This window comes from Meriones unguiculatus, chromosome 1 (genome assembly GCF_030254825.1).
Source record: "Meriones unguiculatus strain TT.TT164.6M chromosome 1, Bangor_MerUng_6.1, whole genome shotgun sequence".
In the NCBI taxonomy this organism is placed as follows: Eukaryota; Metazoa; Chordata; class Mammalia; order Rodentia; family Muridae; genus Meriones; species Meriones unguiculatus.
In genome coordinates this window covers 29928230-29951037 of record NC_083349.1, presented here as the reverse complement: position 1 = coordinate 29951037, position 22808 = coordinate 29928230, and the positions used below count along the sequence as shown (strand labels likewise).

General features: G+C 41.8%; 1 protein-coding gene across 3 annotated transcripts in view; it reads right to left on the bottom strand.

Moving 5' to 3' along the window:
* Patl1 (PAT1 homolog 1, processing body mRNA decay factor) overlaps nt 1-16249 on the bottom strand; it is a 30849-nt gene extending 14600 nt beyond the window's left edge. Inside the window, exons 1-9 of one of the 3 annotated variants that reach the window (XM_021663123.2) lie at nt 16012-16248; nt 13662-13773; nt 8711-8928; nt 8054-8134; nt 7366-7560; nt 6373-6474; nt 5524-5613; nt 4969-5186; nt 3739-3828 (exon numbers count right to left, since the gene is read on the bottom strand). In XM_021663123.2, the coding sequence (XP_021518798.1) occupies nt 3739-3828; nt 4969-5186; nt 5524-5613; nt 6373-6474; nt 7366-7560; nt 8054-8134; nt 8711-8928; nt 13662-13773; nt 16012-16026 (1121 nt within the window). In that variant the 5' untranslated portion in view covers nt 16027-16248. Of the gene's footprint in view, nt 1-3738; nt 3829-4968; nt 5187-5523; nt 5614-6372; nt 6475-7365; nt 7561-8053; nt 8135-8710; nt 8929-13661; nt 13774-16011 lie in introns of all 3 variants that reach the window. The other 2 variants (XM_021663124.2, XM_060386885.1) reach the window with 2 other exon arrangements.
* Between the last annotated feature and the right edge of the window lie 6559 nt (nt 16250-22808).

Genomic DNA, 22808 nt, shown 5'->3' with positions numbered 1-22808 from the left:
ACAGTAGGGCGCCTACAGCACACAGCAGGGCTGCTACAGCACACAAAAGGCTGCTATAGCACACAGCACAGCGCCTACAGCAGGGCTGCTACAGCATACAGCTTAGGCCCCAACATCACACAGCTTGGGCTCCTACATCACATCACACAGCAGGGCTGCTGCATCACTCAGCAGGGCTCCTGTACCTTTGCACTGGCTGGTTTGGTGTCATCTTGACACAAGCTAGAGTCATCAGAGAGAAAGGAGTCTCATTTGAGGTAACGCCACCATGAGATTCATTGGTAAAGTATTTTCTAATTAGTGATCAATGAGGAGGGCCGGCCCTTTGTGTGTGGTGTTATACCTGGACTGGTGGTCCTGGGTTCTATAAGAAAGTAGGCTGAGCAAGCCAGGAGAAGCAAGCCAGTAAACAGAACCCCTCCATGGCCTCTGCATCAGCTCCTGCCTCCAGGATCCTGTCATTTGAGTTCCTATCCTGACTTCTTCCAATAATGAACAGCAATATGAAAGTGTAAGCCAAATAAACCCCTTTCTCTCCGGCTTGATTTTTTGGGTCATCATGTTTTGATGCAGCAGTAGACAACATTCATACATGGACTTTTTTGTAAACTATAACTACATACAGCAGGGAGATTTCTTCATTTAAGACAATACACTGAGGCCAGGAAAAAAAAATGAAAGCTATTTTATTTACCAGATGGCAGGGTAAGATTTGAATACAGGTCAATCAGATCCTGAAGTCTGTATAATTTTTCTTTAACTCACTGAAAATCTTAAAGCATTTCAATGTAGCTAGAAGCTCAAGCAAGTACTATAATAAATATTTACCCACCATCCAGGTTAAAAATGTATTTAGGCTAATTTGTTTCACTTACAAGTCACATGGCCATTCATAGTGACACAGACCTATATTCCCAGCACTCAAGGCTTGAGCAGTATTTTGTGTTTGAGGCCAGCCTGGCATATATAATCAGTTTCAGGCTAGTCTCAACAAAGAACCCAACAAAAAACTAATAAAGATTAGCTGAAGACTATTTTAGAATATCTTCATTTAAAAGATTATTTTAAAATGTTTTCTGTGTATTTGTGCATGCAGAGCCAGAAGAGGGTGTCAGATCTCCTGGAGCTAGGGTTATAGGTGGTTATGAGCTGAATGATGTAGATGCTGGGAAGTGGACTCTGGTCCTCTGAAAAGCAGCAGAAACTCTTAAGTGCTGAGTCATCTCTCCAGCTCTTCTTAAAGCTTCCTTTTCACAGAACCAGCATGCTGCCTTTATACTGACTCTCTTCAATATCTGCTCCTCGTATCTTTGTACTGCTTGTGCATCTGTCTTTGAATATTTTCTTTTCTTTCTTTTTTTGATACAGGGTCCCAGTATGCAGAAATGGCTAGCCTGACCTCACTATGTATATCGGGGGGTGGGGTGGGGTGTGGAATTCAGAGACCCACTGCCTTTATTTCCCTAGTGCTGGGATTAAAGACACATGAGCCACTGTGCCTGTTTTGTCTTTGAGTCTTTTTTTTTTTTTTTTTAATATTTTTGGTTGTGAGCCTAGCCTTAATAGCTAAGCCATCTCTCTAGCCCTGTCTTTTGAGTCTTAGACAGTATTATTCTGTATGCTTCTGATTACATAAATGGTAATAGGCATAATTCTACTCCTTGCTTCTTCACATCACAAATGTATTCTGTGATGCTACAAGGATGGAATCTAGCCATGACTTTAACTTTATCATCTATTGCCTAAATCCTCTCCCAAAGAGCTATATACTCAATCCTTATCCCAAATTAAGTAGTGAGACACTTCAAATTTTACTTGTCTGATGATAGTAGCCTATTATCTAACCTTTCTCTCTCTTGTTTTTATTTTTTTCAAGACAGGGTTTCTCTGTGTAGCCTTGGCTGTACTGAACTCACTTTGTAGACTAGGCTGGTCTCCAACTGACAGAAATCCGCCTGCCTCTGCTTCCCGACTGCTGGGATTCAAGACATGTGCCACCAAGCCTGGCCATTATCTAATCTTAATCTCTGATAAGTATGCTTAAACATATCTTCAATTTTAGGACCCATTTAATCAACTTTCTTCTATTGAGCACTGAATAACTGAGTATGTGTTGTTAGTGCATGCACTGCTTCCTGAAAACAATTTTTTGGTAGCTCTATTTGTTTATTACTGTTTGGCTTCTTCCTTTTTGGCCCACATGATAGAATTATAATCACATGTCATAAATACCTAATAAGTCTTTTTTTTTTTTTTAATTCACTCTACATCCTTGTTATAGCCCTATCCTTCCTCCCCTCTCTCCTTTTCTTCAGGGGAGCTCCCTTTCCCATCCATCCCAGCTCATCAAGCTGCATTAGATTAGGACTGATTCCTTTTCCCTTGTGGCCCGGCAAGGCAGTCTGGCCAGGGAAAAGTGATCAAAGAGCTGGCAAGTGAGTCCCTGTCCAATGCAGTCCCCACTTATTTTTAATACAATTAAATAGATTAATCTTTTCATATATAACGTATACTTGGTTTATAAGTCCACATTGGTTTCCTTTTTCTCCCCTGCAAAAAAATATATTCTACAATATTTTTGGAAGTGAGAAGGAATTATACAAATAGAACAAAAACAGATGTTGAAGAACCTTTACAGCTATACCTAATTTCCTTAATTTATCTAGGCAAACAATTATGGAATGACTTCATACAGATATAGAAGGCAGAGGCTTTATGGATCCTGCTGTTTTTTTTTTTTTAATAATTTCATTTAAACTTTTTTTATGTGCATTGGTATGAGTGACAGACAGTTGTGAGCTGCCCTGTGGCTACTGGGAATTGAATCCTGGTCCTTTAGGAAGGGTAGGTGGTGCTCTTAACCACTGAGCCATCTCTCCAGCCCGGATCCTGCTGTTTTTATTTTTCAAAGCCTATCATAGTTTGGTCACACAGCCAGGGCCACACATATAAAAATATATTTACGTTTGAATGGAGATGAAATGTGAGGAAACGAATAATCACTGCACTCACTGAACACCTATATTTAAAGGTAGCTCCTGTGTTTTTATTACTTTTTTCTTTTAATTTTTAAAAAACTTTTATTAATTACACTTTATTCCTTCTAAATTAGAAAACAAAATAAGAGGCTGATTATACATTTGATAAGGAATATAAATATCAGAGCTCAACTTTTAACTACAACATAAGCCCAACTTAGCTGTAACTATGAATTCACTGATAAAAACTGGACCAGCCAGATGGCTCAGTCTACACCAAGCCTGACACCTGCACTCAGGTCCTAGAATCCATGTGCTGGAAGAAGAGAACTGACTGTCATACACAATAAGTAAATAAATGTAACATAAAAACCTCATTTAGAATTAGCTTATAGAGTGTACATGTACACACACAGCATAAGTGCTACTTGAATGCCAGAACATACACACATTCTAACCCCACCCCCAAAAAGAACAAAAAGAGGGGCCAGCAATCAGGCTCAGTGGGTTAAGGCACTAGACAGTTGAGTTGAATCCCCAGAAACAAATTGGTGGAAGGTAAAAAAACAATACCTGCAAAGTTGTCTTCTGACCTCCACAGGTATGTGCACACACATGTACAGCATAAAATAAGTGTGATAAAACAAAACATAACAGCATTAAGGCCAACAAAATAAGCTCCATACTAAGTAAATGTAGCAAGAAAGGAGCCCAAGTCAGGAGCTTTCTCTTACATGTCAGGAGAGTGACAAGTACTCACTTTCTACTCTGCTGCTGCCTCTGATGCAACAGGCGCCGGTGCTGTGGGTGAAGGTGAGTTGTGTCCGGTCTAAACATTGGGGCCTGAGGTCTAAGAAAAAAAGGAGAATGTCCTTGATTATCTCATTTAATGACTTCATTTTTTAAAAAGGTTGTCAATACATGATAACTTCACATAGGTTTACTCAAGGGATGGCCAGTGTATTCTAAACAGACTCTTTTACGTGTAAGCCATATATTTTTTTCACAATGACCAATTCTTAAACCCAAGAGGATGACTATGAAACTTAGTGCAATTGTAGTAAAATACTACAATTCTTTTTATTTCTAATAGGTTTAATGTATGTATCTTTAATTGTATGTGTGTTGGGGGGGAAATGACATAGAAAGTGTATGTATGGCAGTTAATTTTACATGTCAACCTGACCAGTTTTGATACCCAAATTTAACTAAACCCTGATGTAGACACTGCTGCAAATGCATTTTATAGATATTTACATTTATAATTAGTTGACTTTAAGAAACTGCCCTCCATAATCCAGGAGGCGAAACCAGAAGTTACTCAAAGAGATCTACCAAGACAGGAAATGATGTTCTGCTTGGTCTCTAGCCTGCTAGCTGACATACTTCAAAGTCAAGACTGCAATGTGATATACTTGACCTGACATACTTCAAGGTCAAGACTGCCTGCTATGTAGGTTTCCAATTTGCCGGTCAGTTCCTTGCATTCACATTAATGTTCTTCACATATATGTGTTTTCTAGTGATGTTTCTCATGAGACTGTGAACTGACAAAATTTACATAAGACATAATTTTACCAAAGTAGAAAACAAGTCCATCTCCTTATAAAACCACAAAGTAGAAGCAAGCAACTCAGCTGGCACTGAGATTAGTTAGCTTTTTGACCTCTATCTCCATCCGTTACTTATCTGTGGTAATTCTTCAGTTTTCAGTACTGTGTGTCTAACTGCATGAGTGTTTGCAAAATGGGTATGAACAAGTAAAAGAAGCAGCTAATTTGTCATGTGCACAGGAAACACGACACCCCTGAAGGCAATGTATAGACTGAAAACTCAAGCAGTTTTCTAACCTCTTAAGAATCCAGGGACTTCTCAAACACTGTACTGAGCAAGTATCCTAAGAGTTTTACATTATAAAAGTAATTAGGAGATTATAAAACCTACTATAGAACTCCGCTGACAATGGATCAACAAAGGCATATTTATATACCTTAGGTTTTGCAGGTGAGGTCCTGGGCCAGGAGGATGCTGCTGTGGAGGTGGCGTAGCAGGGGGTGGAGCACTAAAGAAGGCACGGAAGCCTGGTGCTGGGGGAAGCATCTGCCCAACTCGCCCTTGTAGCAACTTAGGATTCATGGCAGCCAGTGGGCTACCAACAAATCCAGGGACTCGTGCAAACTGGCTGGGAGACATCCGTCCAGGCTGTAGCTGCAAAGAGGGACAAGATCTTTGACATAAAAGAATTAGCAATCCTCAATGGTTCCACCTCACTTTGGGACAGGGTCTCAGTATGCACTTCAGGCTGTTTGGGAACTCCCTATGTGGTTGGCTGGCCTCAAACACGTAAGGTTAACTCTGCATCCCAAGTGCTGGAAATATAGGCATGTATCACTAAAAGAGTAAATACTGTTTCCATTACTAACTTCACTTGAGAAAATGAAGGGGAGGAGAGAAGAAGTAGCTAATAGTGAAAGAAAAAGTTGTCAAGCAATGAATCTTAGGACAGTAGGATTATTTTTATAGGTATGGCTAACCATAGGTTTACCTGTGCTCCTCCAAGAAGCTGTGCTCTCTGCAGGGGACTGAGTACAGGAGGAACACTAGGAGGAAAGGGGTGGCCCAGGAGGGAGGAGTTCTAAGGACACAAAACAGGGAAATTATGTTCAGATTATGGAACACGCAATCAATATATTAAGGAAGCTCAGTGTAAGCTTGGTATAAAATCAGATGTAAAGACTCCCACATAGAAGAGCCTTACATCAGAAAAGAATGCTAGAAATTGTGAAATACTATACCCATGTAACACAAAAAAAGACAGCAGCAGAATGAAAGGCTCAAGCAGCAGAAACCAGAGGATAAAAATGAACTTAGAACCTTTCCATGCTTTCCCTTTTGTTGAGACAGGGTCTTACTAAGTAGCTCAAACTGGCAGCCTGAAACTCATTTGCTATGTAGACCAAGCTAGTTTGATTTAGGAATCCTTTTGCCCGAGTCTACTGAATACTAGGGTGACAGGCATGTACAGCAATGCCCAGCTGAGCTTAGAATCTTAAAAGTGGCAGGGGCTGGAAAGATGGCTCAGAGGTCAAAGAGCACTTCCAAAGGTTCTGAGTTCAACTCCCAGAAACCACATGGTGGCTCACAACCATCTGTAATGAGATCTGGTGCCCTCTTCTGGTCCGCAGGCGTACGTGCAGGCAGAACACTGTATAAATAAATCTTAAAAAAAAAAAATCTTAAAGTGGCAAGAAACAAAGTAAACTTTTGTTCTCTGACCTTGGGACAACAAATCCCAGAAAATAAAGAGAGTTACAAGGAATACATATAATCTAGGAAATGTCAGCTCTATTATATACTATTGGTGACAGTAAGTTCACATTGTAAAGTGACATACCGGGACACTGCAAAGCTGGTTTGGAGACATCCTCTCACCATAGGGAGCAGGATAACGTGGTGGCATTGGGGGCCGAACATGAACAGGCTTCGGACATAGAATCTATTAGGACAAACACAACACAACTACATTCAATAAAATCAGTCTTTTGCCTTCCTACACTCCCTCCCCCCAAGTACTGGTAGAGACACAGAACTCAGTGCAAAGCCCTACTTCTAAGCAAATTGCTCTGGCTATGGGTTTAAATACAGAACCTTAGGTCACTTCCTCTCACAAATCAGTTTTGTCTCAACTGAGGAAGATTTAGCTAATTCTCCAGTATCCCCACCCTTCCATGCTATCTGAGGGAAGTGCCAGCAGACATTCTGACTTGAAAATTTTCTCCAAGAGGACATGTTTTGGTTATAGTGAGGGAGAAGGAATGATAAGAAAGCTGGAGGATTAACTAAGTCCTATTCTGAAGCCTCAGTGATATGGCCGCCATGCTCAGCAATGCTGTGATACATTGTGACTCCACCATTTCTTAGGATATTGAGCCTAACTAGGCCATACCAACACCACCCTCCCCCCATACCTTCCAAATTGGCCTTCCTTTTCAGCTGCTGGTTTCAGGTGGAGGAAAGTCTATGGAACAGGACTGCACAGGCTCTAGGGAAAGCAGGGATATCTTAAAGGTAAAAAGGGATGTGGACAATGCTGAGTGTTCCCACTCCCCCCAGCTTTCAGTTATCTTTCTGCTAATGTACCCGGCAGCCAGCAAAACACTTAAAAAAGAATATATGTACTAATGTGGCTAACTACTCTTTTCTCTCCCAGTTAAAAGGTATCAGTAGCAGCAGCAAATGGTATTAGGGAATGTGTCTCATTTATACTAACTTCTCTAATTGGCTATTCTTTTAATGCCTACCCACAATGTCCACCCTCCTCCCAGTATCCCAAATAATTTTGCCCAGATTCCCAATATCCTGGGCTGTGTGCGTTAATGAAAGGCACCTGTTGGTTGAAGCTGGGAACAGCCATCTGCTTAGGTGGGGTGCCTATAGGAACAGCTCTAACAGGAGGACTTCCAATGACAGGTGATGTTGATCGCCTTGGTAAAGCTCGCTCAGAAGGGTCCCGATCATCTTCTGGGCCCTGGGAGGGCCTCTGAGGCAAGGCATATTCTAATACAGACACTGTAGGCATTTCCTAATTGAGGAAGTGGTTAAAAGGCATAAAGAAAAATTAGCCAGCTTGCAATGTTTTAATAATCACTACAGATGCCAAAGATACCTTGAAAAATTATCTTAATTTTAATTCATCTTTGTATACAATTTTCTGAGTTTTGATAAAAACATACACCAATTTTATCACTCCCACAAAATTCATTTGCAGTGTCCTTTCATAATCAGTCTTTGGCCTTATGTTCCACCACTGTCAAACCATCTGTTCTTGATCTGCAGTTTTGCCTAGATTTTTTCCCCCCTAGATTTTAACTAACTCAAATCATACACTGACATCTATGAGTTCTAACAACTCCCTCTCAACCTTTAACCTGAGGACTGAGGGGAACATTAGCAGTTCAGCTAACACTGGTGAATGACACATACTTGTATATGATTAAAGTAAGAGAAGGATGACAAGAGGAACCAACTTATCTGTGGATACAAGTCACTCTGCATGAAGAGAAATTATTTAATACCTGAGCAAGTAATGGTCCACGGATTCGCCTCAGAACTTCAGATCCATCCCAGATGCTAGAATTCAGACTTCCGGGTTGTGGCTGCCAAAAAGAAGAAAACACTAGAATAGAATGGTGTGGCTCTCAGACTTGAACCTCAACTACTTGGAAATAAGAAGCCACAGTGTCCCAGAATACATCATTCCTCAATTTCATCTATAACTTGCCAATGACAGGAATTATCAACCTTTGTTTGCTTTCGTTTATGAGACAGGGTCTTATTCTGTAGTGCAGACTGTCCTTGAACTTGCTAAATAGCTAGGCTAACTCTATCCCACAGTTATTTGAATGATCCAGTCTCCCCAGTGTTGGGATTACCTGATTAATTAATAATTTTCTATGGCACAGGTAATTCTTTTTTTTTTTTTCCTTAAGATTTACTTATTTACTATGTATACAGATCTCATTCTAGATGGTTGTGAGCCACCATATAGTTGCTGGGAATTAAACTCGGGACCTTTGGAAGAGCAGCCAGTGCTCTTAACCTCTGAGCCATCTCTCCACTCTCCAGTCCCCCTAATTCTTTATTAAACAGAAAATAAACGGCAAAGCTCAGCATGTTAATTATTAATCTGTTGTTATTTGAGCTACTGTTAGTTCTAAATCAGAGTCACTTACTTGTAAAACCGGCCTGGTCTGCACTGCCCTCATGATAGCAGGATCTTCTAGCTCATTTTCAATCACCATCTTACTGAGCCTTTCTGCTAAATTCTCCTCATGGTCACCCAACAAGTCCATCTCATCCCTTTCTCCATTGCCTGTTTGTTCATCGGCTGTCACAGGAAGCTTCTCTTCCAGCTCAGCCAAGCGCTCATGTGCTTCCTGCCAATCATCATCTGCAAGACAGGTCAGTTCATGTAAGAAATGTAACTTAGCTGGGCAGGGTGATGTAGGTCTTTAATCCCCTAACTTGGGAGGCAGAGGCAGGTTGATGTCTGAAACCTCTGGGTCAGCACAGCCTACAAAGCAAGTTCCAAACCAGCCAGAGTAGCACAATGAGACCCTGTCTCAAAAAACAAAACAAACAACAAAACAAATCAAAACAAAACCCTATCTATCTTACAGAAACAAAAGTGTTAGAATATTTAAGTCCTGTAGGCAGACATGGTATATATAAAGTGAACTTTTCACTATTAAAAAGAAAAAACATTATATTAAGAATGAAATGCAGATCTGGCACTCCAGCTCCAAGGGTCTGACACTGTTTCTGGCCTACACACACAAGGGTATATACCTAGACAACATGTGGGAACATGCACATACACATGCTCTTAAAAAAATCAAGCCTTTGGATCAACAGCGTAAAGTGTTAACTCAAGGTGTCCGTCTGAAACTGATTTCTGTACTGAAGACAGAACTTTATACTATGAATTAGCTTTGTGATTTTGTTTCAGAAAAAAATAAAAACCTATAGTACTAACAAAAGACTTTCTCTTAAATTTTAACTGCCATCTTCTTCTAAGCCAGCAGCTCTTTGTTTTTGTTTTATTTGGTTTTTCAAGACAGGGTTTCTGTGTGTAATAGCTCTGACTGTCCTGGACTTGCTCTGTAGACCAGGCTGGCCTCGAACTCAGAGATCCACCTGCCTCGCCTCTGCCTGGGATTGAAGTGCTGGGATTGAAGGCATGCACCACCATGCCAGACTTAAGCCAGCAGTTCTTAAACTGTGGGTCATGACACCTTTGACAAAACTCTGTCTCCAAAAATATTTACATTAAGATTTATAACAATAGCAAAGTTATAGTTATGAGGTAGCAACAAAAATAATTTTATAAATGATGGTTACCACAACACAAGGAACTGTATTTAAGGGTCACAGCATTAGGAAGGTTGAGAACCACTTAGAATCTAAGCCTCTGAATCTATTTCATTTGGTATTTGTTAAGCCTCTATTGTATGACAGAAACTGCTTTAGGAACACAGGATCCAGTTTACATGACAGGAATGCTACCCTCACAATGCCTTCATCCAAACAGAAAGACAAGTATAAAAAAATGATGAGTGAACAAAGACACTGTAGTACAAGAAAATTCTATGGGAACATGGAAAAAAGGTAGACTGAACAAGTAAATAAAAAGATGGTCAAAACCAAATCACACTGTGAAGACAGCACAAGAACCAAGATTTTAACTCTTCCTCAGTACAAAGTATCTTGGATATTTTCTTGTGTACAAATATATAACTACTGCTTTTCTCCCCTCATTCTTTTTAACCCACTACATTATGATCTCATTCTATCAACAAAGTATAATTTAGTTTATTCACTAGAAAAACATCCCAGTGATTTAAAACAACATTGTAGAGGCATGATGCATATTTCAGAATCTTAAGTATTTATGCAGGCTATCTCCTTTTAGGGCGAGGATACACATTTTAACATTTATTATTTATCAAAAAGAAATGTATCATAATACTAATGATCTGAAAGGCAAAGCAGGGAGGACTTCCAAATTCAATATTTTGGTGTCAAAGGACTCAAGGCCTGCTCTTTCAGAACTTTGTTCATTCTAATTGGATTTAGTTTCTGCACCCTTAGGTCACTATGCTTCCGTATCTGTTGAAAATGGGACAATACTGGGCTGAGATATAGCTCAGTGGTAAAGCTCTTCTCATGTTGGTTCAATCCCTAGTACAGGGGAAACAAAGACTGCTGTAAAAATTGATAATAAATGTTAACTATTAAGAACAGAGCCTATGACCACCAGGTAAGTGTAAGCATTTTCCTTCTTTCCTTTTTTTTTTCCCAGATAGGGTTTCTCTTCATAGCCATGGCTCTTCTAGAACAGCCTGCTGCTGCCTCCCAAGTGGAGGGATTAAAGTTATCTATCTTCATGCCCAACTTAACATAAACTTATTTTTAGAGAATGAGTAGGGATTACTATAACATACTCTGTTACTTTGAGATGGCATAAACTTTTTTATGCGCAAGATAAAAGGTTAAGTTTCTTATAGAAAGGTGACATGAGAACTTTTGTAGCTGGTGACCTAAAGTACCTACTTGCTAACAGGTATTATTCAAGGTGCTGACTCTACGAATTACAAATCATCAAATTAACATTTTAAACACTGATTTAAACTCTGTGTGTATATAAAATGATACACCTGTGTATATATAATGGTTTTCCAAAGAAGTTGCAGATCAACTTAGAAGTCATTTTTTTCTATAACGAAGACGTTGTAAGGAGTTAAGAATTTCAGTTTACCAGCCTGGCAGCAGTGGTACTTGGTAGGCAGAGACTGGAGGATCTTTGAGTTCCAGAACAGAGAAAGCCTGCCTCAAACAAACAAAAACAAAAACAAAAAAGAAAAGAAAGCATTTCAGTTTGGAAGTTAAGCATATCAAACTCTGAATAGAAAGAGCAGACAGACCTTCTGAAAACATTTCTCTATGGTTATCTTTGTTGGCAAAAAAGTCTCTAATCACCCTTCCACTCTCAGGTGCGAAGTAAGCAGGCCATGTTTCCTTGCTGCCTTTACAGTCAACTAACTGTTCCTCTACTATGCACCCGAAGAACCTCTACTGGATCACATAAAATGGTTCTGTATATTTTAGTATTCTTTTCAAGTCAGTGTTTCTATTTTGTGAAGACAAACAGATATGTAAGGAGTTGGAGGGGAGACACTGTCAAAACTGAATGTCTGGAAGAAGGCAAAAGTCATTCGGTCAAGGTTCAAAATTAAGAACGTATTTCTATGCTGTCTTATCTTAATAAAGTATGTTAATCATATGCATCTCAATACTGAAGAACTTGTTAAAAATGGTAACAGTATTTTAATAGAAAAACCTAGAGACGAGTATACACTGTTTGCAGCTTCAATTGCATTTTAGGGGTTACTGCTAAACTACCTTCTAATTACAATTTGCAATTTGTATCACTTCTCAGTGCTTGTAATTCTATCCTACATAACTTCCTTTGCTATCTCCATGGAGATAGACAACAGCATCTTGGATCATGTCATTCTCCTGGACAACAATCTCATCTCGTGAACTCTGGCTCTCTTCCAAAGGTTCTTTAATTCTTGTCTCTACCGAGTATTGCTTATACTGTCAGCATATTTTTTGTTACTCTCCCTCATGACCGTTTTGGTTTTCTACTGAATTTTGTAAATAGTGAACAAAAGCAAACCTTTATTCCATTTTTGCTACTTCATTCAACTCTGTATGCCTTGAAGACTTTACACTGTTTAAATTATTGCAAAGCCACTATCCATTGTAAGATTTTTTTTTTAAAGCTTTTTGCACACCTTAGGAGTACCCACTATTTGCTGTGTTTTTCCCAGCTTTCTGAATTACTTAACTTGGAAAACTGGATGTACAGACAGAACTTCAGCAATTCAAGAGAAATCACAAATATCTACATACCCCCAATCTAAACACTGTTATTGCTGCATTCTTACATCTGTATACTCTACTTGTCCTTTTATTAGAGTATAAACTGTACCTTGTTAGTCTACTTTCTCTGAACTTCTAAGTACATTTATTAATTTATAAATATGTTCTATCACCAAAATTCTTTGTATAGAAAGTGTTCTTACTGTACTAAAGAAACTTTTAGACAGTAGAATTATGCAATATATTAGTGACGGCTTAGAATTTTGTTTCCCCTTTTTTGAGACTTTTTTCCCCCATGTAGCCCAGGCTAGCCTAGAACTTGTATATTCCCTCTTTCCTCCATCTGATTGTGGTGGACCTGAATTTTAAAATGTCTTATATACTAGAATCTGAATTTTCTACAAGTTCATTAGCTCTCCTTGTCTTTCTCTACAAACATGTCCTTTATCCAGGATTATTTTCCTTTCTTCTTCTTCTTCTTTTTTTTTTTGAGACAGGGTTTCTCTGTGTGTAGATTTGACTGTCCTGGACTCCCTTTGTAGACCAGGTTGGCCTCAAACTCACAGAGATTTGCCTGCTTCTGCTTCTGCTTCCCAGAGTTCTGGGATTACAGGTGTGCGGCACCTTAACCAGCTATCCAGGGTTATTTTCAACCTCATTTAAATGTCTACTTCTTCAATTAAGTTTCTTATATTGGCAACCTAAAGCTATGGGGCATTAAGAATACCTGTTATTATAGGTGAGACAAAGAGGCCCAGGTTGGCAGAACAGATGATAAACTGCTATGACTGAGTGAACACTGTACCATTATAAAAAGAACAGAACCGGGTCAGGAAGAAGACTCAGCTCAGCAGATAAAAGCAATTTATGCACAAGTCTGACAACCCAAGTTCCAACCCCCAGAACACTGGTCGCACTGGTCAACGTCTGTAATCCCAATATTGCTACTTTGGGACAGGAGGTAGAGACACAAGAATGACCCAAATCTCTGGGCCACCTAGCCTGGAATACATAGCTCTGAGAAAGAAGCAAGAGAGAGATCCTGTCTCAACAAGGTGGAATATGAGAACCAACTCCTGAAAGTTTTCCTCTGGCTTCTACAAGACAGCCATGGCATATGCTTACCACAATCTCATGTATACACGCACAGAATAAAAACTCAAATTAGAGGTTGACCTTACCAAGATCAAAGCAATTGATAAGATCAAAAAAGACGCCATAAAAGATGTCACTTACCAACTGCACCTGACCCAAATGTATCATCATTGAATTGATCAATTTCTTCATCTTCTTCTCCTAGGCCCTGAAAAGCATCCTCATCTTCATCCAGAGGACAATCCTCCAAAGACTACAAAAAGAGAAAGGTCATTAACTTTTCCTAACCTTTATATAGTCAAGAGGCATGATGGCACACACTTATGATCCAAGCACTCAGGGAGGCAGAGGCAAGCAGATCTTTGTGAGTTCAAGGCCAGCCTAGTCTTCAAAGAGAGTCCTGGACAGCCAAGGATACACAAAGAAACCCTGTCTTGAAAAAACAAACCAAGCAAACAATAAAGTAAATCCTATTATGTCTAGGCCTTTTTAATTACTATACCATCTTAAGACTTTTTGTAGATAAGCACACAATTCCTTTATCCCACTAGCTGGAATACGGTAATTATAAATGAATACTTTTTTAAAGTTTCATATAACTTTTTTCAACAAAATTACATTTTCCTCACTACATTCATGTCAGTTTCCCAACGCCTTTGAATAAGTCCCTCTTTCTTCCTCTTTTCTATAGGACTAAACTCTAGTCAGAAAGCAGAATGTAATCATTTCCAACCACAATTTAAATTGAGCATTAAGAAAACAAATCACAGAGCCTGGCATGGTGGTACAAACCTGTAATCCCATCACCCAGGGAGGCAAGAGGTAGGTGGATCTCTGTGAGTTCAAGGCCAGCCTGGTCTACAAAGTGAGGACAGCCAAGGCTACACAGAGAAACCCTGTCTCAAACAAAACAAAACAAAACAAAACAAAACAAAAAATCAATCAAGGCTCTTGTTCTACTCTTACAAAGTTGTATAATCACAGGGTACTCATTGGTGTTCTGCCTGCCAACATGTATGTGTGTGGGTGCCAGGTCCCCTGGAACTGGAACTACAAACAGTTGTGAGTTGCCACTGAGGCACTGGGAATTGAACCTGGGGCCTCTGGAAGAGTAGCCATGTCTTCAGCCTCCTCCCCCGAACTCACTTTCTCACTTTTTAAATTCAGCAAGACCTTTTAAGGACATAGCATATCTTAGGCTCAGGGCTAGGTACTAAACCTTGGTGCCTTAAACTGTAATTTTGAGCCAAACACAACTTGATTTTAAAAAAAAATTGTGTGAAGATCAAACAAGGCGAAGACTGTAGAAAGCGGAATAAAAGAATCACCATAATATCTTGTTGGTATGTTGTTTAATTTTGTTTTAGTTACTAATTTCTCTAGTACAGGCTGGCTTAGAATGCCTGATCCTTGTGCCTCAGCTTCCAGGGAGTAAAGATCACCAGACAAACTTGGTATATTATAATTTCAATCACTTCTCCCATTTCAGTTTTATTCAGTTTACCAAGTTTTTTCCTGCTTCTGGCAAATTCTATTCAAAGGTATCTCATCATCTCTGTTCATGTTTATACAAAGTGAGTTGAGTCACACAAGTAAAATCAAGTATCCGACTCTTCTCAAAGTTCAAAGATTCCAAATTAGACTTCCACACTCTAGTGGGATGGCTTGTGATGTAACTTTCCTGGGAACTTTTAAGGGCTTTCCTACCCAAATTTCCTGTCAAACTTCCGCAGACCAGGCCTGCAACTGCCTGCATATCAGAAGCAACTTCTAGCAATCTCTATGAAATCACAATGATCTACTTGACCAAATCAGGATGACTCTGTAAGGATTTCCCTGGCTCAGTCCTTAAACTGTGAGTCCAGAATCTGTTTCTTACTTCTGGACAAGATTAGGAGTTGCTCAAGGTCAGAAAGCAGTAAGTGACGGTCAGCAAACAGCTACGTTCCCCGGACGTCAACGAGCCCACACTTTGCTCCACTCACCCAGAAGAAACTTCGGCTGGACACGCCCCCTCCCCACTCCAAGCCTTCTTTCCAAGCCGACCAAAGCAGCCCCAGGGCCAGCCCCGGCCCTCCACCTGCCAGCCGCCCGCATGCACAGGGGTGTAAGATAGGGTGAAGGGGTTCCGGGGGGAGGGCGGGAAACGCTGCCGTGGACACTCCCCGGGGATTTTGCTTCGGGAAAGGGCACGCGGTTAGAGCGAGGCTGGTCCGCACGGCAGCTCCCAGAGCGGAGGCGCAAGTGTAGGGTCATGTTACCGCACTTAACGGGCCCTCCCCGCCGCAAAGCAGCGGCCGGCTCTCGCCAGTCCCGCCCCACCACGAGGTGCGCTCCGGGCCCCACCCGAGCCCCGCGGCCCATGCGGGATCCCCAGCCGCCCGCGCCCTGCCCCCTCCTCAGCCGCACAGGACCCGCGCGGCGGGCGGCAGAGAAAAAAAAAAGGGGCGCGCGGGCGAGGGAGGGGTCACTTCCGGCCGCAGGCACTCACCTCGTAGCGGAACATTCTTGGGGAGGGGGGAAGGGAGCGGGGAGGGGAGTGGGGGGGGAGGGAGGGAAAGAAGCGCCTACTCCCCGGGCTGCTCCGCGCGCGCGGGTCTTCCACCGGCTCGCGACCCCTGGCCGCCGCCGTACGCCGGAGCGTGCGTGGGGACGTGCGCAGGCGCGCCTCGGGCTGGGCGGCCGCCCCGGCCGCGGAGGCTACGCGGGGACAGATTTGGCGTTTGGCTTCCTAGTGTGAGCGGCGGGAAGGAGGTCCCGAGGCGACACTCTGCGCACGCGCGGGCCGTCGGGACCGACGCGGACAGCCTGGGCCCCGCGGCTCCGCCTCCCCGCTCGCACTGGCAGCCTTGCGGCGAGCCTTGAGTCACGAGGTTCGCGTCACTGGTTGGGCGGAGAAAAAGCCTTGTGATTGTCACAGGATACGTCCCCAAAGCGTCTCAGCAGAGAAGAATCTGAGATTTGTCGTTGGGTGATTTTGGCTGACGTCCGGCGCCCTTCTCCCGGTTCCTAGTCAGTGTTCTGGGAAGGGAGTGGTCGCTGGTTGAATTAGCCGGAGGCCGAGGCGGTGGCTGGTAGGGGTCAGAGAGTTCACGGGGTCTGTTTTTAAGGAAAAGCCGGAGGCACGTTTGGAGGGTTATCTAAGGTGATATTTTTAGACGCCAGTCGCCTCAGGCCGGTGGGAGGCAGGAGAGCCCTAAAGGCCCGCGCAGCCTTGAGGCTGGGGTCACCGCAGCAAGGTCGGCGGCCTGGGTGCGCCCTTTACGCTTAGGATCAAGCCTCAGCCTCTAGAAGTCCGATGCTTTGGTGCTTTATTGCCTCTAGCGTTTCTGGTGCATGCCCCAGAAGCCTGTTGAGCCAGCTCACCTTTCTCCCACCCACTTCGTCTCTGGACGTCTTTTATTTTTTTTTTAAGCCAGGGCTTCTCTGTGTAACCTTAGCTGCCCTGATACTCACTCTGTAGACCCAGTTGGCCTCGAACTCAGATTCAGAGATCGACTGGCTGTGCCGCAGGAGTGTTTGGATTAAAGGGGAGCACCTACGCTGCCTGACTCTTGGTATCTTAAACTGCAACCTCGCCCGGGAATGACTGGTGCACCGTAAATTCCTTAACATGTTACTGTTGACTGTATTAATCAATTAACTTTCTATAAGCATTGGATATGAAGGTAGAAGTGAGACTGGGCATGTTTTCCTAAACACCTATCCCTAGAGATTTTATTTTGTAAAATGGGTATAATTAAATCGACCTCACCAAGTAGTAATGGAATGGGCAGTTACATTCTGCACCCTACGGATGAGGAACCTGAGGGTTAGAGAGAAGTAGATAACCTTAAGCTACCCAAGCTGCAAAGTTGGCAGCTAAGGTATTCCCAAATCTGATCACTTGATCACTGTGCCAAAAATAAGAGCAAATAGGTTTGATTCTTAAAGAGGAGGCGAGGTAAGATGATAATTGGTTTTCAAGAATTATGAAACAAACTTTCATGTGGCAGGTAGCAAGTTTTAACAATTAGGTAAGTACTGAGAGGCCATGTAGGTCAAGAGCTAACAAACTGTAGACTGTGGCCCACAGTTGAATCTGGTCAGTCTTACTTTTGTAAGCCTGCCACCACCCCTCATTTACAAAATGTGTTTTGTTGATTTGCTTCTATTTTGTGTAGTGACCAAAATACCTGAACAAACAATTAAATGGCGAAAAGTTAATTTTGACCCAGGCTTCAGAGGGTGCGGTTCATGCCTGGCACTAGCAAGTTATGGAGAGGGAGTGTGTGACAAAGGCTGTTTCTTGAATAGGAAGGGGGAAAATGAGATGTAAAAGAGTTTAAGGTACAGTTACCAAGGGCACACTCAGTTGCCCTTCTCTGACCTCCCAGTACTTCCCAGTGATGGCCTCAACGATTCCAAGCCTTCATAGATGAATCAGTTATTGTTATAGTGATTATAATTTCTCCATTAGATTAGAATGCTCATGATCTAATTTTCTTTGGAAGAGTCCTCAGACAAACCCAGAGGTATGCCTGCCTTATTGATCCAGTAGATTCTTTATCCACTCAAGTTGACAAGGATAACAGTCATATGCTGTAAAAGATCTGTGAGATTATAAAGGAGACCTTGTGTCCTTGAAGCATGAAAATATTTAGTCAAGCCATTATTTGTCTATATTTTTAGTTTCTTGATACAGGCTCTTTCTACATAGCAGCCCTGGCTGTTCTGAAATTTACTATGTAGACCAGGCTGGCCTCAAACTCACAGAGATTCTTCTGTCTCTTCCTCACAAGGACTGGGATTAAAGTTGAGTACCATCATGTCCAATTTAGTCTTCACATTTAAAGAATGAATTTGGTAATCCCAGATCAGTTAGAAATAAATAGTAAACAAATAGAAAAACATTAAGTTTAGAAACCAAATAGATCCACCCAGTTCATGGACTAATTAAGAAAACAGTGGAAAGTAAAAAAATATTTAAAACTGCATGATAAACATATTAATGCATCAGAATTTCCAGGATAGGTGTCAGGCAGATGGTGATTCATGCCTGTAATCTCAGTACTTGGGAAATGAGGGCAGGAAAATCAGAAACTTAAGGTCATCTTCAATTCCTGGACCACATAAACCAGCCCCCATTAAAAAAAAATAACCTAAGACCAAAAACTGCACCACTTTTAGGGTGCAGCTAAAGCAGTTGCAAGAAAATAGGAAATTTTGTGTACTAGAATTCTCTAGAACAGTAGTTCTCAACTTGTGGGTCATGACCTCTTTGGGGGTCAAGCAACCATTTCCCAAGGGTTGAATATCAGATATCCTGCATGTCAGATATTTACATTATGATCTACAACAGTAGCAAAATTACAGTTATGAAATAGTAATAAAATTTTATGGTTGGAGTCACCACAATACGTTAAAAGGTGTTAAAAGGTAGAAGCGTTACGAAGGATGAGAAGCACTGCTCTAGAGGAACAGAACCAACTGGGTGAATGTATATTAAAAGAGGGCTCGATAGATTGGCTTACACAATTCATTCTAGGAAGTAGACCAATAGCCAACTCACTGGGCAGCCCAAGAACTTCGTAGTTGCTCAGTCCACAAGACTGGATGTCTCAGTCTCAGTCTGGCCTTGTCATCCTGGAGGATTCTTGGAGAGCTGGTTCTCAAATCAGCAAACGGTTCAGTTTTTCACAAGAGTGAAAATGCAGTTTCCATCTCTCTCTCTCTCTCTATCTCTTTTTTTATGAGGACTGCAAGCAGAAGGTGCTGCCCAAATTTATGGTAGGCCCTTAGCACCTCAAATCCAACTACAAGAATCCCTCACTGGACTGGCCAGTGGTTCGAATTCTTCTTGGGGCTGGGATCTAGTCACATTCACAACCAAAATGTAACTGTCTTTTTCTGAATAAAAGTGAACTGTAAGATAAATTCAAAAAAAGTACATGGACAAATATAATGGAGGACAGAAATTAAAGACATAGCCGGGTGGTGGTGGCATATACTTCTAACCTGGGAACTAAGGAGGCAGAGGCAGGCGGATCACTGTGAATCTAAGACCAGCCAGGTCTACAGAGCGAGTTCCAGGACAGCCAGAGCTAAACAGAGAAACCCTGTCTTGAAAACTAAAACTAAACGAAACAGAAATTAAAGTCAGGAAAATATTTCAGGTAAGATTTTTGTTGAGCATGGTGGCACATGCAATCAATCCCAGTATTTGGGAGGCAGAGGCAGGTGTATCTCTTTAGGTTCAAGGCCAGCCTGGTTTACATTCTGAGTTCCAGGACAACTAGGGATACATATGCCTTGTCTCAAAAAGAGCTGAGAAGAGGCCAGGTATGGTGGTGGCACTTCCATAATTCAGCACTTAGTACAAGACAGAGGCAGGAGATCAGGAGTTAAAGATTTTATGAAGTTTTGGAAGTCATCTGGGCTACATAAGAGAGACCCTGCCTTAAAAAAAAACCAAAACTGAGAAAGGGTATCAGATATCACCATACTGTTACAGGCCCCCAGACCTTAGCACAACTAACGACATCATGAAAATACCATTCAGGCCTTGAAACCCAGAGTGTAAATAGGCAGCTACATCTGCCAAAACAAGAACAAAGACCTAATTCATCAAAGTCTGTCAAAAGTTCCGTAGACTAGGAAAGTCCCTACATATGCTGACCTTGCTTTTTGGCTTCTGTAATTTCGATTCTGGCTAACTGTTCATGCTAATTGAAGTGTGTCAACACAGGGTGTGGACTGTACTGGAGTGATGAACATCCACTGTAGTCACAGGCCAGCTAACAAAGACTTTCTGCTGGCTTAGCCAACCATGTCCAAGAGGTCTTCTCTGGTGGATACCTCACAACAATATCAACTTTCTTTGGATTTATGTTTTTCTCAGTTTTAAAGGTGATCTTTTGTTTACTCTATACATATATTATACATTTTTAAAACTTGCAAAACAGCTGGATGTGGTGGCATAAACCTTTAATCTCAGCACTTGAGGCTGAGGCAAGTGGATCTCTGTGAGTTTGAGGTCAGCTCTACATAATGAGTTCTAGGCCAGCCAAAGCTACGTAGTAAAGACCCTGTTTCAAAAACAATCTTGGGTGTTCAGAGAGGTGGCTCAGCATTTAAGAGCACTGGTAGCTCTTCCAGGGATTTGGGTTCAAATTTTAGTAACCCTAGGGTGGCTCACAACTGTTGCCAGTTCCAGGGGTTTGGACACCCTCTTCTGACTAGGGCACTAGGCATGTATGTGGTATACAGACGTATGTGAGGATGTGACAGCCTGCCCTAATCTGATGGCATTATGTTTTTTTTTTAATTTGATACTAGTTTATTTACTTCACGTCCCAAGGATACCCCCTCCCTCCACTACTCCCATACCTCTCTTTCCCTCTCTTTCTCTCCCTTCCCCCCAGAAAAGGGGAGCACCCCTTCCCATTAACCTTCCCCAGCACATCACGTTCCATCAGGACTGTGCATATCTTCATCCTCTGAGCCTAAGCAAGGCAGCCCTGCCTGGCGAAGTAATCTAAAAGCAGGTAATAGAGTCCATGATAGAAACAGTCCCCCCTCCATGAAGGCCGAGCCACCCATCAGCTACGTAGGTGCAGCGGACCTAGGTCTAGATCATTCATGCTCCTTAGTTGATGTCTCAGTCTCTGAAAGCAACTGGGCTAGTTGTCTCTGTTGGTCTTCTTGTGAGCTTTTTGTTTCCCCCAGGTCCTTCCATCTTTCCTCCAACACTTCTGAAGGAACCCTAGAGTTCTGCCCATGCTTGGCTGCAAGTTCCAGCATCTGTCTAACCTGCTATTGTTTGAAGCCTCCCAGACGACAGTCAAGTTAGGCTCCTGTCTGAAAGCAAAGCAGAGCAGCATTATTAGTGTCAGGGCTGGCTCTCTACTGTGGGGTGGGTCTCAGGTTGGGCCAATTATTGTTTGGACTTTTCCTTTATCTTTGTTCCCTCATCATCCCTACACTTCTTGTAGGCAGGGTACTTTTTGGTTCATAGGTTTTGTCGGTAGATGGTTGATCCCTTCCTTCCACTAGTCCTGCCTGGCTTGGAGGTGGTCACTTCAGTCTTCAAGGGCATTGTATTTTTGTCTGCCCAAAAATGACTTACCTAATTCTAGTCGTTAGGGTGCTCAAGACCCTAGTAATAATCTCCACAGGTCCCCTGTGATGACTAAAGAAACTTAATAGGGAACCTGGTATCCCTTTAGGGCCATTGACCTTTTCCTCTGGAATTCCAGGAACATCTTACTGGCCTGCACCTAAGATAAGAATAGGATAATGAGCTGTGAGATATTAACAGCTACCTTTGCTTCTGTAAAACTATCGCTATGAGAAAAGGATGAAATGGTCTTTTTATTACTATATAGTGGGAAAGTAAGAAGAAACTCTGGGAAGTAAAACAATTTTCCTGCCCAGCTGTGGATTCTATGGATAGTTTTAATACATACCTTTCTGAAGTCCACTTTAAAATCTTACCTCCATCCAATTTAGAACAGTGTGATGTATTGGCTCCTTTTGCTAGCAGTAAGAATAAATCCATTTAATCTAAATTTGAATTGAGTCTAAATCTCTGGTTTCTTCCAATGAATTCAAATGTCACAATACATACATGCACACAAAATACCCATACACATAAAGATAAATGTTTAATGAAAAAAATAAGTAAACTGTAAAGCTGGTGATGGTTGGGCTTGTCAGTGTGACTGGGTTCCGACATGCCTAAACCAGGTGTGGTGGCTGCACTTTGGAGGTAGAGATAGCTTGATACCTGAGTTCCAGGCCAGCCTGGTCAAAAGAATGAGTTTCAGGATAGCAAGGGCTACATAGAGAAACTATGTCTTGAGAAATAAAACAACAGAGACATGCCTGAAACTTGGTGGTGTGGGTGCGGGAGAGCTGAACAGCAACCCCCCAGGCTTTAAGTTGGCCTACCTCGACATCTAGCCCATCAGTGAATTGCTGACAGGGCCCATTTTGCAGGTCAAAAGCTGCAGGATCACAACTTCCTGAACAGAACACCAACAGCACAGGCTCTAAGAGCAACAATCAATAAATGGAACCTCATGAAACTGAAAAACTTCTGTAAAACAAAGGACACCGTCATCAAAACAAAACGACTGCCTACAGATTGGGAAAGAATCTTCACCAACCCTTTATCTGACAGAAGGCCAATATCCAGTATATATAAAGAACTAAAGAAGCTGAAAAGCAGCAAACCAAGTAATCCACTTAAAAAATGGGGAACAGAGCTAAACAGAATTCTCTGTAGAGAAATATCGAATGGCAGAG